The sequence below is a fragment of the Pagrus pagrus genome (genome assembly GCF_965226575.1).
Source record: "Pagrus pagrus genome assembly, chromosome: 10".
Classification (NCBI taxonomy): domain Eukaryota; kingdom Metazoa; phylum Chordata; class Actinopteri; order Spariformes; family Sparidae; genus Pagrus; species Pagrus pagrus.
In genome coordinates this window covers 5,034,834-5,051,006 of record NC_140194.1, presented here as the reverse complement: position 1 = coordinate 5,051,006, position 16,173 = coordinate 5,034,834, and the positions used below count along the sequence as shown (strand labels likewise).

The 16,173-nt window shown below is 41.9% G+C and overlaps 1 protein-coding gene across 2 annotated transcripts in view; it reads left to right on the top strand.

The window, feature by feature from the left end:
- Window positions 1-16,173, top strand: part of ldlrad3 (low density lipoprotein receptor class A domain containing 3) — a 90,779-nt gene that overhangs the window by 37,255 nt on the left and 37,351 nt on the right. Inside the window, exons 2-4 of one of the 2 annotated variants that reach the window (XM_084365017.1) lie at window positions 2,179-2,325; window positions 13,919-14,044; window positions 15,849-15,980. In XM_084365017.1, coding sequence (XP_084221143.1) covers window positions 2,179-2,325; window positions 13,919-14,044; window positions 15,849-15,980 — 405 coding nt within the window. The remainder of the gene's footprint in view (window positions 1-2,178; window positions 2,326-13,918; window positions 14,045-15,848; window positions 15,981-16,173) is intronic. The other variant, XM_084365018.1, reaches the window with a different exon arrangement.

Sequence of the window (16,173 nt, the reverse complement as noted above, 5' to 3'; positions counted from 1 at the left end):
TGCATTCTTAATCTACGTCTTCTGACACCACTGTGTCGTCGTTCTTCTCTCTCTGTCTCTCTATTTCTGTCCAAAGTGTGCATGAGCCAAACAAACAAGGATTGGAGGGGTTGAGCCGGGGGAGACGTGTTAAGATGACGGCGTGTTCTCTGATAAATAACAAAAAAAATGACATTCAGCAGTTTCTAAACACACTTGGATGGCTGTTCGTACATCCTCGAGGCTCACTATGGGAAAAGTGCTGTCCACAAGAAATTGTCTCTGCAGCACCATTTCGATTGGTGTTGTTCTATTTAATGAATGCATTGAACTTGTCTGCACTTATTGGCTAATGCATTATAGCGCATGTACTGACAGCGTTGCATGTACGTCATAATTTATCATACCTATGTCTGCACTTGTCTGTGCTATGCAGTTTTTGCCTGTTATTTATTCTATGTATGTATTTTATGTGGCAGCCTTTATGTCAAAGACACATTTCCCTACAGACAAATTAAGTAATCTTGAATGTTACACAGGTGAGACTTGAATTGCAAGCACATTAAGTCCACTATTTGTTTGCTGTAGGTTGTAATCATGAATGTGACACTTTCCATTGCATGTATTCATCAGTAGTCGCCTCCCTAAATGGGAGGAAATGAAAAATGGAAGGCGTTCCAGTCCTCATAGGTTACAAAAGCCTTTTCTCTTTAACCGCCACTTACCCTTCTATATATTGCAAGAGACAAAAGATGGCTTTGCATCATGCCCGCAGAGGATCAGAAGGGTGGTGCTGTCTTATTAAAGAGAGGATCTATAGATGTTTCCACAGCCTGCTGCAGGAAGAGCAGCGGGAGAAGGATGATGTAAGAACAGATGGTTTCCATGTGTCAGTTACTCCACTGCTGTACTCCTGGAACCGGCTACATCTACTAAGTGAATATCAACTAACTGTGTTGAACCTGCGAGCTCTGGTTATGAATTCACAAGCATGCAAAGGTCAAATCTTTCCGTTTGTGTCGGAGTACCTCCGATCCCTCAGTAATGAATAATGTCTCATCGGGAACGCGTGTCTGTAATGATTAAATAGAGAAAACAAACCCTGTGTGAACAGCGCAAAGTGATTTCTTAATTTCTTTCAATTTATTTTTTAAAATATTGAACGGACAGAAGCATCATCTCTTTCAACTGCACTAACGTAGGATATTTATTCACTTTGCATGAAATATGACGTGTTTAAATGGTCAGATTTTATGTGCTATTTGTGGGATAATTAATATCAATATTGATAAGTCAAGATCGCGTTTTTTTCAGCCAGCATCTAACGATGAATTTAGCATCTAATTAACCACCAGATCAGGCATCCGGGGGAATGTGTTAATTGATTTATGGCACAAAAGGATACTGTCGTACAACACAAAGTCATTTTGGCTCTCGTTGAAAATATCAGCTCCAACACGATGTTCCTCTTCTGCAAATGACTGACAGTCTTTTGGACGGGGTTTGTAGAAAGGCTCAGATTAAGTTGTGAAAGTTATTAGATAACACTTAATGAGTAATTACATAAAGATGTAGGAATCATTTTGACGCTCAATGAAAATGTCAGACTTAAAGGTCCACACCTCCTGCGCCCCGCTCTCAAGTGTGATAAAGTGGCCCACCAGCTGAAACCGGCTCAAGCAGTGCGGCATGAAAGCGTTCCCGGTCCGTCCTGAACTCCTCATTACTGCCCTATAGTTTTGTTTACGAGCTAAACTGCTCACCGCATAGTGTCAAACCTCAGCCAAAAGGCCATGTTTCACATTCCAGCCTATTATGCCACAGCTGCACTGCGCCAACTGGAAATGTCCCGACCAAGTTCAGGGGCCTCACTTAGCTTTCTACTGAGTGAGTGTATTCCTGGTCTGAGTCCAAGACGTAAATAGGTGCTTTGTTTGCGAGCGTTCTTTGTTGTTTAGGTCCTTATCTGCTCTGGACTAAGGCTTACGCCCACATTTACTGTTAACACTGAATGAACTCCTCCGCTTCTTATATGGAGCTTTTGATATTTTTCTATCTCTGGAAAATGGAGATAATAAGGGTCTTTTGACCGTGGTGATTAATATCGCTGAAATGCAATGTCCCTTTGCTTTCTTTATGGAGTGAGATTGTAATGGACTGTTTCTCTTTCTTCTCCCCTCCTCCATGTCTATCAAACAGAGAGCCAGCTGCTCCCGGGGAATAACTTCACCACAGAGTGCAACATCCCTGGAAACTTCATGTGCGGAGATGGGAAGTGTGTCCCAGGTGGGTGGCAGTGTGACGGACTGCCCGACTGCTTTGACAAGAGCGACGAGAAAGGCTGTCGTAAGTCCAGTTCAGACTCCATTATCACATCCTTATTTTTCTTTACCCCTCAGCTGTGCCTTAAAGCAATAAAGCCTGATAGCCTATTTAGAGTCCCGTCATGTCTCCTCAACTCCTGAACTCTTCCCGCTATCCAGCATTGTTGATTCATCTCCGGTCCCCATCCGTAGAGCCGTAACAGCCATTTAAATCTAATTCTCTGCCAACTTAAATGAACATCCCTCCTCAATCCTCGGTTCTCCTGCGCCCCCACAGCGTGCACCCTTCTTCCTCCTCCTCCTCCTCCTCCTCTTCTGTCAGACCCTCGGCCCCAGTTTAGCACCGGGGCAACACTTAATACCATCAAAGCAAAGGCCGATTACTACTGCGCTTAGGAATAGCAGCGCATGCATAATTCTACTGTAAGGCTACAGTAATAGTTCAGTTTTGATCCTCACTTTTAGCGAGCTTTGATCTTCCTGGTCTGCTGCCCCTCCTCTTCCCCCTCCCGCCTCAGCCGGAGCTCCGAATGCGAAGATGGGATTGCTGATGAAGATTGACTTTGAGGCCCCTGCCACGCCAAATGGAAACCCCCATCGCTAGATATATTCATCTCTTTAACAGTCTCGCATTCCCGTTTTCACTCCTCTGCATCTCTATCTCATCTGATTATTTTTGGCTTTTGGCTTGTAATTTGCTTCACTGGGGCTTGTTTTCAATTAGAAAGAGCATAAACCCTCTCGTAGAGATGGAGATAGATTTGTTTTTTCTTTGCCACGGCTAATTGTCTGCCCAAAAATAAATGATACACTATTTGTCCTCCGTTCTGTCACCTCTCTCATTTTCTTTCTTTCCTCCTCCTTCAGCAATCATTTACTCCTCTCACTGTCCTCTCTTCCTGGCAGCTCGGGGAACAGGCAAACTACTCTTGACAAAGTTGTGTCCCTTGGCATACCAACGCACATACACAGACACACACAGCCAAAAGCTTTGCAGTCGTCACTCTTCTCAGTTTGTAACGCCTCTGTCGTTTAAAGTTAAGTGTAAGTAGGACAATTTCAAGCGGTGTCCTCTACTATTTTACTTAGTCTTCCTATCGACATGCCTGTAACTTATAAATAGGTCTGAAGCATTAATAAACTACATAGATTAATGACTTCCGTGCCCCAGATTCTCATCACTTAATGCACTCAATGACCTTAAACTGTCCATTTAGACTAATTGCATCAGAATAAGTTGCATTAACTGTTCCTGTTTGATCGCATTACGCAATTCACGTGTCAGTTTGTTTCATCCTCAATCAAACAAAATATAGATATATAAATATTTCGTCCGGTGTCGACACTACATGCTGTACTGCTAAGGATAAAAGAAAGTTATCGTAAAGCATCACACTCAGCCTGCCTCTCGGGTTGTCAGAGGTCTATTTGTGTTTGTTGTCAGCGTCTACATTATCTACACTGGCATAAGTGGGCCTTATTATCCTCAAATAGATGGCTAGTTGTCAGTCGATATCTCCAACGACGGCTTCACAAAAATCCCCAGACAAACCTCTGGCTCCATTAGGGGCTCTGCAGGGACCGACAGACAGACAGCGGGGAAGGAGGGAGGGAGGGGGAAACGAGGGAGTTAGGGAAGGAGAGGAGGTAAAGAGGATGCCTCATTATGGTGGCTACAGCAGGAGTTCTGTCTAGATGTCTATTGTCTGAGGAGAACACAACGCCTGGAAACTTTGAGACTTCGGCACTGGATTCTGCAAGTTGAATCATAATTAGATACCCCCCTCTAAGAAATCACACACACACACACACACACACACAGAGTTATATATATATATATTTAACAGAGAGATGGTTTATGTCTTCAAAGACAAGTTTGTTGACTTGGCGTCTTCTTCCTCTGTGATTGAGCTTCATGAGTAGTGTGTTTCAATGCAGACTCCTCAGAAAAGTCGTTTTAAAAAACGCTTTTATTAAGTGAAATTTTGCTGTTAATTAGACTAACTTTTTTTTGGTATTACAGTTTTATAACCAAGCAAGATATCGCACACTGTATGTGATGATGTCTGCAATCATGGTCACATTCAGAGATGCAAATTCTTCACATTGCTGCAGACTGAGACCTCTGAGACTTGTGTAGATCTGAGGAGAAACTGTTGTTCGCAGGCGATTATGATTAAAAATGTTGATTTTATAATGTTATGACAGTACATGTGGCTAGTTTGTGTCGGTCAACGAAGCCGTTTATGACCTTGCCTTTACCCTCTTAGTTATTACATCATTACTGATGATTATTTATCATAAATCTCATTGTGCTCATGTTCTGTGAAAGTGCCAATAGTCATCCATATATTATTGTCACAATGTAAATATTGAGGTATTTGGTCATAAATAGCATGATTTGATGCTTAATCCAAGCAGTTACGTTTTTTTGAGGACATTTCAAAATATCGAGGTACATGTTGTGTATCGCGATCCGCCGATATTGCATAGGTAATGTAAGATGACGTTGTTGTTCACAATGTGAAACGTTTTGTGTTGCTTCTTGTGTTCAGAATCAAAGAATAAGGATGAGGAGTGATGCACTGCTTTTTTTCTACTTGCTGCGCATGGACATTCATTAGCACCTCCTAAGACTGTAATAATAAAAGATAATAAACTAATATTTGGGGATTTCATAGCATCATTTTTCAACATTTTTGTCCTCTAGTTGTATCTTTTTTTCTCTACCCACGCAGTGTTCTGACTCTTCTCTCCTAACCTGTTTGCATCCCTGCACATTACTATGGAGGCAGAGCAGTAGGACATTGAAATTCCTCCAATGTGTGAGCAGATGGCTTCTGTCAGGAGTTATCCAAGAACATGTGTTTTAATTGTCCATCAATGTGGAAGCTTTTGTTTAACACTTTTGACCACTTTCCCCCCTTAATTAGTCAATTTTAATAGGCCAGGGATGAGACTAGGTCATGAAAGCATTAGCGTTTTTAGCGTGCTACTCCTTCTGCCTCTGTTAGACACAGACAGTGCGAGCTTTGCACGCATGCTTATATACTAAATAACTTTATATATTTAGAATATGTATACATGAACAATTAAATATTTTGTGCTATTTTTTTACTGTGTACATTTGCATTAGAAGACAGCTTTGGATACAGAGTAGATCCCCTGTAAGCCCGTTAAGCCAGCACACTGTGCTGATGTGGGTGTTTCTGATCCAGGGAATAGTTATGCGGAGCCTGAGGTAAAGGTCAAATGTGATCTCCCCGGTGTCTCATTAATGAGAATTTTGTTTTTGAGAAAGATGTACAGTAGCTAACAGGGAGACGCGAAGGAGAACAAATCAATTTGGACTTGCAAATTACTTAGGATGTGCATGTAAAGATCAATATTCCCTCAAAACTAGATGAAAATTGTATAACTCCAATTCTGCAAAAGTAGCAATAACCTGACTCACTCGCATATACTGGGCTGCATCGGTCCAATGAGTACGAAAGTGTTTTGTAAGACAGAACCACCCACACATGAACTTATGATGACATTTCCTGGCATAGTTTCATTTTTACCAGCAGTTGTTTTTGCATCAGAAATCAACTTATTTTCTACCTTTTTTCTTGGCCTGACTATTTTGTTCTATTTCCATCAGTGGGTTAGGAAGTTAAGAAGAGAATCATGCAAACCCGGTCTGCAATCACCTGCCTCCGTCCCTTATTTATTTACTTAACGTGGATGTGTCCCAGCCTGCTACACTTCATAGGTCAGGGATTGTCTCTCTGATGGTCAGGGAATGTTTATTCACTTAGAAAAGACAGGCTTCTCCCTTTCCCCCACAGCCCCGCTGCTCTTCCCTTGTTTGTTCTTCCGGTCCCCTCCAGCACACGGGTCAACTTGAGTCATGTAAATACTTCTTTGCTGGCTCTTAAATAAGAGTCTGGGCTGAGAGAAGAGAGGCAATATCTCCAGCTTGAGTCTTATTGCATTAACGATGCAGCTTATTGTATTACTGTCCTGCTGAGCTAGACCAGGACCCCCCTACAGATCGTTTTTATGAAGTCCAATTTTTTATGGGGTGTACCCTCTGCTTTGCTCCGCATGAATTTAACTGAATTTCAGATGGATCAGTAGTTTTTACAGCAGCTCTGATATTGAACATCCTCACTATGTGGACATTCTCGTATTTATATGTTCTGGCACATCTGAGGGGGTCTTCAGGTGATGATTCAGAGACTGGCTGCTGACTACGTCCTCACACCAAGAGGTCAAAAGTACCAGCCTGCTCTCTGGTGTCCATAACGACTGGGAGGGTGTTAGACGAAATGGATACTGACAGAGGAGAGAAGGAGGCGAGCTGACTGAGCTTACTGGGCCTCAGAGCCAGGATTAGCCTCTTTGCCCTTGTCTGGGCAGAGCATGAGCAGACGAGTGAGGAGAGATACATAGTGGGGCCGAAAGGGTGAGTGGACATGATGTATAAAACAAGACGCGGGGAATCAAAGACGGGGAGGGTAGAATTGCAGTTGGGAGAAATAGAAAAAGACAGAATCACATTTGAAAGAAATGATTGTTCTGAACCGGTGATCCTGCAGGCCGAGGCCGTGGCCTCTCTGTGTGGATCAATCCATGTGTTCAGACTTCTCCACTTTAAAACTTCTGCACAAGATCAACTTTTCTACTTTAACTGGACGAGCCATCAGCAGGGCCCGTGGCTCTTCAGGATTAAAGCTCAGCCGTACGGAAGGACTACTCATCTCCTCATATTCTGCTCACAATGACGTTAGCATGTCAACATGATTTGAATCAAGGCTAATGTGCCTGTCCTGCTGCTTGTTCATTATCTAAAGGACATCCCCTGTCTTTTACGTTGTGTTTCATAGAGAAGAAGAGAAGAAGGAAGGAACCGAAAAAGGCAATATTGTAACAAGTAAACATACTCAAAAGCCATACTTATCTCGAGTAAAAATCAAGATATAAGATATAAATAGATAATAAAATATTTAACTACATAAAAGTGAAAGTCAATCATACAAATAGTACTTGAGCACAAACAAAGTATCTGATATTAAATATTCTTAACTAGCAAAAGTAGTTTTCTGGCAATAAATGTACTCAAGTATCAAAAATACAAGTAGAAGTATGTATGTATATAATGTAAACTACGGGTCGACAGACTACTGGATCCATATTCAGCATTTTTCTGATTATTGGAATCAGGTTGCTGCTAAAATAAATTCATTTAAAAATGTGATAAATAAGCTCAGCATGCAAAGTTCTGCAAAGTAACTAGAACCTAAAGTTATCAAATCGATCCAGTGAGGTAAAAGTACATTTGTCTCTTAAATGTAGTGGAGTGAAAGTATAAAGCAGCATAAAAATGGAAATAATAGAATAAAGTAGCTCACAATTGTACTAAATTGTACGACTAATACTACTTGTACTTCTGAGTGCAACACCACTGTCGTAAATACAAATCCCGGCTAACTGCAAACAAAACTCATGACATCATAACAATGTTATGTGTTGAAAACTTGTATGTTGAAGTAAACATGTATGTAACGCTGTGATGCTACACTCTCACTGAAGTAACATAGTGCAGAAACAAGTGATAGGAAGGCGGAGTGGCTGAGACAGAGACACCATTCACTGTATTACAAGACACTGTAGCATCAACATGATCTTGAACTTGTTATTTTAAGGTAGAAAAGTCACACAATGTTGCTTTAAGTACAGTACTTACTGCAAACAAGATGTTCCTGGTTGAGCCCCCCCTTGAGCCAAATAGAGATAAAAAGGATCGCTGAGGTCCCAAAACAATTTTCTTTCTATCCAAATTTTTTCTGACTGTTTTTTAACAATTGCCTCTTTTATGAAATACTGAATCATTTTCGCCTTTAAGGGCTTTGAACATTTTGATGAAAAAAAGTAAAACAATCTTCCTATTCAAATGAGATCTTAAATTCACAAGCAATAAAATGAGGCATCAATTCAACACACTCCGGGGGGGTTCAGCTAACTTCAGACGAATATTGCAGCACAAGTGATATTTCTGATTCAGTTCGCTGACTTGATGACTCACATCTTAGCATTTGTGATGGAAATATCACCTTATTTGAACTGCTCACCATTGTTATCTGGGCTATTAAGGAAACTTTCTGTATGCACTGAGATTTTCTGCAAAATCTGACCAATATATACATTTTGTGAAACACACACTGTGCGTGCCAGTATCCGCTCTATTTCCTGGCTAAACCGGTGGAAAATACTCACAGGAAACAGAAAACTGGAGGCTCGCACAAGAGCTGATATTTTGCCAATTCACTTAAAAGTCTGTTAATACTTCATATAACACTGCGGGGTAAAAACTGTTTGGAGTTTTCATTACCTGATGCACTGCCTATTGATCCTGTTAGCTCTTCACAACGATTAGGTGCAAAATAAACTCAGTTCATTGGATTACTCAAATATTATCACGCTATTGCTTTTCGTTATGCCAACGCTGCCAAAGCCTGGAGCAACATCAATGGTGCTTTTTAGTTTTTTTGTTGCGCACTGACCTCCACAAAATGCCCGTGAGATATCGAGTTCAAAAGCACCGCTAAATGCTCACCAACAACAAAGTTCCCTTCAACAGCAGGGGTGGAAATAGCTAAAATAGACTCCTGAGGCAGATCGGTTATGATTTAGATATCAAGGCTCCACACACTGCTTATTCCTTTACCAAAACCCCACTGTGGGTAGGGAAGGGGGTCACGAAGATTAGGAGTGTGTGTTCATGTGATAAGAGCAGTGACCAACGCTCTGACTCTTTACACAAAGAGCCATACACTGCTGACAGATCTGTTTTCGTTCGGCTGTTGTCTTCTCTTCATGCTCTGCTTCATTGTGCATGCTAGGTGTCCTTTGCTCGGAGAGTGTGTCTGTTTTTGTGTGTTTGTGTGGGTGTGTACATTTAGGAGGACATGTTTTGAAAGAAAAAGCACGTGGGATTGGAGAAGTTTTGGGGGGGACTGGAGACCGACGCATGGCTTGGCTTGTGTGGGTGGTTTTAACCCAGCTCAGAGAAACAAAAACTGTCTGGAGAGCAAAAAGAAAATGGAGAGAGAATGTGGAGCATTAATAGCAGGATAAGTAGGGGCAGCAGATGAGGGTTTAATGGGACTCATAGTGATGCATCCAATGTGTTAAATGGTTGACTGGTGTAATTAATACCAAGAAACAGGGATGAAATATTGATTAGGATCTCACATACTGTCTTTTATTCCCCTCTAGTTTTATCTTTCAGATTGAATGCTATCCATGTCCAATCAATAGTTACAAATTAGGCAAAACGCTCTTCAAAGGAATGAAATATGCTGTCGTGTCATTTTACAATTTTGGGCGCTTCAAACATTTTTTAGCAGCAGGCTGCTGTCTATGATGAATATTGCAGCAGGGTTATTATCACACAGATCTCTCCCTGCTTTTTCATTACATTCCCTCGTGCCCTTCTTCTTTTGACGAAAGTTTGTTGAAGTGTTATTATTCTGCACGTGCGCCCGCTGTATAGTATACGAGCCGCACTTGCTTCATCATTTAGCATAAAGTTTGATGGCTTTGCAGAACGCCAGCGGCCCACGAGCGCTCGGTCGTTGAGATGAAGGCAGCTCTATAACGTTGCAGTGCCTCGTCCCGCACACAGGAGGTTATTGTACTGTACAACAAGCATGCGGGGCCCAGACAGTGAAATGTACAGAGTGATTATTTTGATCCCCGAGCCTTTTAGACTCAAACTAACCTTGGCCTTCTTGCTTACTCCCAGCCTTCATTACCTATTGATTTCTTCCCCTCAGAAATGCTCAGCAAGGTCAGAGGAACCTTTGAAGTCTTCAGCTGTCTTCACTCTTTTCTCGGCCTCTATTCTCTCCCTCTCACTCACCGCTGTGTTCTTTCTCATTAGTCTCTTCCTTCAGTGTGTCTCCTCGCTCTGCCAATCATACAAGCTCGCCAAGACCAACCCTACCTGCGCCGAACAAGTTATTCTGCTCTCCGGAGAGGAAAGGAGAGGGAGAAAGGGGGGAGAAGTGTTGCGAGGGGCCATGGAGGTTGCATGTTGGGGAAGCTCACTGCATCTCCAGCAGGAGTTCTGCTGTCTGAGTCAGTCTGGCATGAATGCTGATGCCACGGGGGAGATAAACATGACGGGAAGAGGCAAACAGCAGTATTCAGTTTCAACTTCATGTTAGACTATGAAATGATTTACACTTGAAACCGAAATATGCCTCGGTGCTGCACTCCCTGGCCTAGATTTGAAATTTCTTTTTCTTTCGGATAGAAATATTTGGGATTGTTTCGTCGTATGGTATGGATGTTTGGAGAAAGCACGGTGCAACATTGTCACTTAAAAATGTTCTTATGTTTTGCAGACAGATTTCAAAATAGGCACCTCATAGAGCTGCTCCATAATGTCAAAAATCATGATCAAGAATCAAAAAAGTCTCTTTAATAGTGAATTGCTTCGCACCTTAGATATAACTCACAGAGAAACTGATTCAAGTGACAATTAAAAAACATAAACATCTTATTTAATATATGATGTGTATTCAAATGTGCTTATTATTTGTTGTGAGAAATGATTGCACTGGTCCTGAGGATGGATGCACATCAAACTCCAAGCCGGTGGTGGAGTTTAATGGGGCTTGGGCGGAAAAAATAAAAACGGCACCGAGGCACAGACGTTCGTGATATATTTATAATGAAGAGAGGGCATCTACTGGAGGGAGAGGGCACTTCACCATGTTTTGTCCACTGGAAGGGCACCTTAGAGGGCACTTCATCAAGTTGTATTCACCATAGGAGCTTCCAAGAGGGCACTTGTGCTGCATTTTTTTGAGCATGGCTTGACCAGGTTTTTGCAAAACAATGGCTACCTCGATCGCAGGGAGATGAACTAAACATGCCGCACTCTGCTGTCAAGGAAAGGAGTACGCTGGGAATACAAAACAAACAGTACAATAATATTTTTTTCCCAAATATCTTGTTTTCATAACCATCCGAAGCCAAAGTGTGGTGTGTGTGCCTTTGTAAGAGACAGTAAAACAGAGAGAGACACGTCTGCGTGTGTGCTTGTGTGCCTTCGTCTGTGTGACCTCCAGCTGTGCGTATTAGTGTGATCCAACCATGTTTTTCTGCCAGTGATAGTCTCACCTCGAGGAATCAGCTCGACTGCTAACCTCATTCGTTTTCATTTGTGCTGCTCAGCCGAACAGTGGAACCATTCTGGAAGCCCTCCAACACCCTGCCTGCTTTTCGTAAACAACTTCGAGAAAGGCTTAGGCAAGAGAAAGAAAATTTGGCACGGACCTAAAGCTGTTCAGATTTTTAAAAAAAGTGATGACAGGGGGGATGAAAACTGGATGAAATGGATGGTTATATGTTGCAGAGTAAGGCAGAGGAAATTATTCAGCATTTCCTTAAATCAACAGCTGTTTTTGGACTTTATGTCCCAGACGTGAGATAAAAGAGCTCACCTTCACAAGATTATCAAAGGAAAATTTGTAAGTTTGTGTTTTTTACCATCTCGTCCGCCCTCAGTTTCCTCCTCCTAATTAATTTTTCATCTCCTTGCTCTGAAAACTGCTCAGCTCAGGCTATAAAGGGCCATGCATCCCCACCAAAATACAGCTAAGCACATTAGCTCTATCCCTCCCAACCAGTGCTGTCTCTCCCCACCCACGAATTTCCCTTCATGTGCTTGCCCTTCATGTGACTTTTGTGAGCTAATTTGGAGCACAAACACTGGGTCAGATGAGTCCTGCCGGCAGTAGAAGTGCTAATGAGGATTCGGGCGAGGGAAGAAGCGAATGATGAACCTCAGAGCTGTCCCTTCTATCCAAAAAAGCAGTAATGATCCATATCCAAGAGAGCTGGTTACAAAACAAAGGAATCTAGAAATAGAAGAGAAATCCTGGAGGTGCACAATAAATACAAATAGAGAGTAAAGGATAATATTGTCTTTATTTGTGGCCAGATGAATTTCTGTTCCCCCCTCTCACCATGCACCATGGCACCAATAGCACCATGTTTTTGCATCTCTTCTTTTATGTGTTGAGCTACAGCTCAAAGCCATGTCTGTTTTTGTGCCTGGCCTCTGATGAATGTGATATACCATTCAGAATGAGCTTTGGGTGGTTAGGGCTGTCCAGGTAAACAAAGGCTTCCCGGACTATAGACACAGAGATCGGGCGCTATCCCAGCTTCCTCCCGCGTTCAGCGGATTACATTTCATCCTGGAGACGGGCACAGCAAACCCTCGTGGTTGTTATGCCGAGCCCTCCCCCCCCCCTCGCTACACATAATCGCCGCAGCTTGAAAGAGCTCATAAATCAGCCTACCACAATATATCGTAGAGGGAAAAATGCGGCCCCTGGCATTTGAGACGGCACAATGCCAACCTATGAGCAGGCCAATTCCACCCTTTGTATTCAGCGGAGAGAAAAAAACAGAGAGACTGTTTGGTGGCTCGCTTTCAGATGTCTAGTATGCCCACTCACTGTTCTCCTCCCTGTGTGTTGGAGTGTGTGGGTTGTTCCATCCTTTTTTTATGTTTATAATGCTGTTCCTTCATTGGCATGAACTTCTAGTATTATTTAACTTGTCTCTTTGCTGCAATTGGTAGCTTTGCTTTTCTCCATCAACAATAGGTACAATTACAACAGGAGCAGGTCTCACACAAAGACAAGTTTAAACATTTATATTGCAAATCAACAGAAGGGAAAAATACAGAGCAGTTTAACAATGGCCAGAGTAGAGAAACAAGAGGTCTGAGAGGAGATACTGTATTTTACACTGATGTGCTCATTATTATAAACTTTAGATAGCAATCACTATACTGCAGTGTCTTTTGTGTCTACTTTTTATGCCATCAGGCTTTAAAATTCTACTTTCACAGTGATCGAGCTAAAGCTAAAGGAGTCCTTTCATTTTCTCATGTATTCACTTGCATCTACCTGCTATCTTGTTTTCTCCTTCTGCAATGGAAGATCAATGTGTTTGAGCTAAACTGGGAGGTTTTACTGCTAAACGGAGAACGCCAGGCATTGATGTTCTGCAGGCTCGTCACTCAGTCTCAGGCCTGTCCTGGGAGATAAGTCCCATGGCCTGCTTAAGCTGATCAATGGCAGAATCCATATGAACCCTCCCCCGCAAGATTTGCTCTCTTTGTCTTTGTCATTAACTTGTTTTCTTCTCCTATCAGCACTTTGCACTCTGGATCTTACCCTTTTCATGTCATACTTCAGAGAACGTGAAGATAAGCAATGCAGAAGGAATTGAGCTCTGTAATTAATTTGCCTCCATAACAAAGCAGCTTTTTGCCTCTTTACATCTTGTACAATGGTTAATTGCTGAATGGTTCGCTGTTTTAACTTAAGGACATAGAATCGTGCCCGTTGTGTTATTACCATAAAAACTTCAAGAAAATGTATCCGGCCTTGTTGGTGGGTGCCTCCCTTCCCCTTGTGCATCACAGCCGAGGCTAATTCGTCATAAAACATGATGTAATGCATTGAAATTTGCTGCATCCTCTCCACGTCACCAATAGACTTCTTTTCTACCACCTCCCCCGACCCTCCGTCTGTCCTCAGCTAAGGTCAAGTCCAAATGTGCCCCCACATTCTTCGCCTGCGCCAATGGCGTCCATTGCATCATCGGACGCTTCCGCTGCAACGGCTTCAGCGACTGTCCTGACGGGAGCGACGAGGAGAACTGCAGTAAGTCTCAATTGTATAGCTCTTGTACGAGTGCTGAATATGTTCTTTAATTGAATGCAGTTATTCCTGTGAAATCTGAGCAACGTATTAAAGGAAAAGTCCTGCAAGTTTACATCCAAAAGGCAGTTTACTCATAATGAACTACCCAGCAGTTTGGACACTATAAGTTTGCAATAGAAAGTCTTAATTACAAACTGGGGATGTGGAGGTTTGAAAGGCATCAACCAGACAGGAAGAAAGAAACCGCGAATATCTGTAGGAAACGTGACAATTATTATATAATATAAGAGATTATATAAGAGAGAAAGTCTCTTGTGAGTGCCATTATGGAAGAGCAACACTGAACTGTGGGATTACCTCTTTTAAAAGCGCAGTAAGTAATTCTGGAGAAAGATAATTGATTGTTGAGTCCTGATTCCCAGACTTAACAAAAACTGTTGTGGTTTAGACAAATAAAGACCAAACGCACACACACAACAGCAGGCTGGTAAAGAAAACAAAAAGCAAGCTTTATTAAATGAAGCTGGCATCCACTAAACAAAAGGCTGGTAACAAAACAGGAATAATGTGGAAAAATAGGGGGAAAGGACAAAGACAGGAAGTGGAAAGTAACACATGAGAATTTAGTCTACAACATAAAACAGGAAGTGACTAAACCAAAAAAATCCGGACTGCTTTTCTCTAGAATCACCTACTGCACCGTAAGCTGAAATATATATTTTGTCAATGAACAAAAAGTACTTAACATATAGTTAACATATAGTAACATATAGGAGCAAAGGTAGTTAGACTGAAGGAATCCAACTAAAGAAAGCCTTTGTGTTTTCATCACACTTTTGTATCTCTTCTCGTGTGAAGCTGTTCTTTATGTCCCTTCTTTCAGAGGAAAATGACAGAAATCTCATTCTATGAAGAATTCAGTTTCTGCACTGTTGCTGCCCCCTCTGCTCACTATCAAACCCTGCATTTAGAGCAGATAATAACAGTGGTGACGAGGTATGAATGGCAAACGTAGAGAATTCTATTACCTTTTCAAATAAGTTTGAGTCGTTTTTATTTGTTTGCGTGCTTGTAAGTCATGACTCTGCGCCCTCGGGTGTAGCTTTGTCCTTTTACAGGTTAATAATACCCGTGCTGTATTGAATTGAAGGACAAGGGGGACATCCAGGTGCAGTCTCCATTATCAGGCATATAGGCTCTCCTCTCATGACCCCATCGCCGCTTTCCCAGCACATCAAGCCAATCACTCACCATTGTCAGAGGCAGTGTTCCTAGCCTGCAGGGCCCCACGCTCACAAATCTAATCTAGCCATTTAAATGGAGCTTTTCTCCACGCTCCCAGCACAAAATGCGTCACCACTGTGTAATTGTCTGGATCTTCTCACAAGATAATTCTGCCTTATTTTTAGAGGAGCTAGAACAAAGACAAAACCAGAACGTGTGCTTTTTAGGAAGTTAAAGTTCTGGCCAAGATTTTTTAGAAGATCATTATTTAATTCAGTTTGATTTTTATCAGACTCCACAGATCAGATGATAGTAACTCAGACTGTTTTTATGAAAATGGAATACAGATGTTTTTCTTTGATATTTAATCATATCAAAGTGGTAGGATTACTCTCACCCTGTAGATGGGATGGGCTCAACATTTTATTTTCTTGTAAATCATTTTCTGCGCTCTTGATTTTCAGAGTCGTTGACACAGTTGCGCCTGTTTGTCAGGTAACATTGAAAGGAAACCTCTCACTGTAACCTTGTTTGAACTAACAACTGACACTTGATCTCTGCCCGGACGCGTCCACAACAGGTAACCCACTGGTGTGCTCGGAGGCTCGCTTCAAGTGTCGAAATGGCCACTGTGTAGACCGAAGCTTCTTGTGCAACGGCCAGGACAACTGTCAGGACAACAGTGACGAGGAGCTCTGCCTGACTACAGCAGGTAAGTCAAATTAAGTCCAATGTATGAGATGATCATAAATACAGAAAGGAAAGAGGAAGTTCTCCTTGAAACTGGAAATGGAGCATCTACTTTTTTTCATTCATAGAGGCAAAAGACTTAAGTATGAAATAACTTAAAATAAGACCAGTCCAAATATTGGCAGCATTAGAGCACCAAAATTCATGCAAAAAGA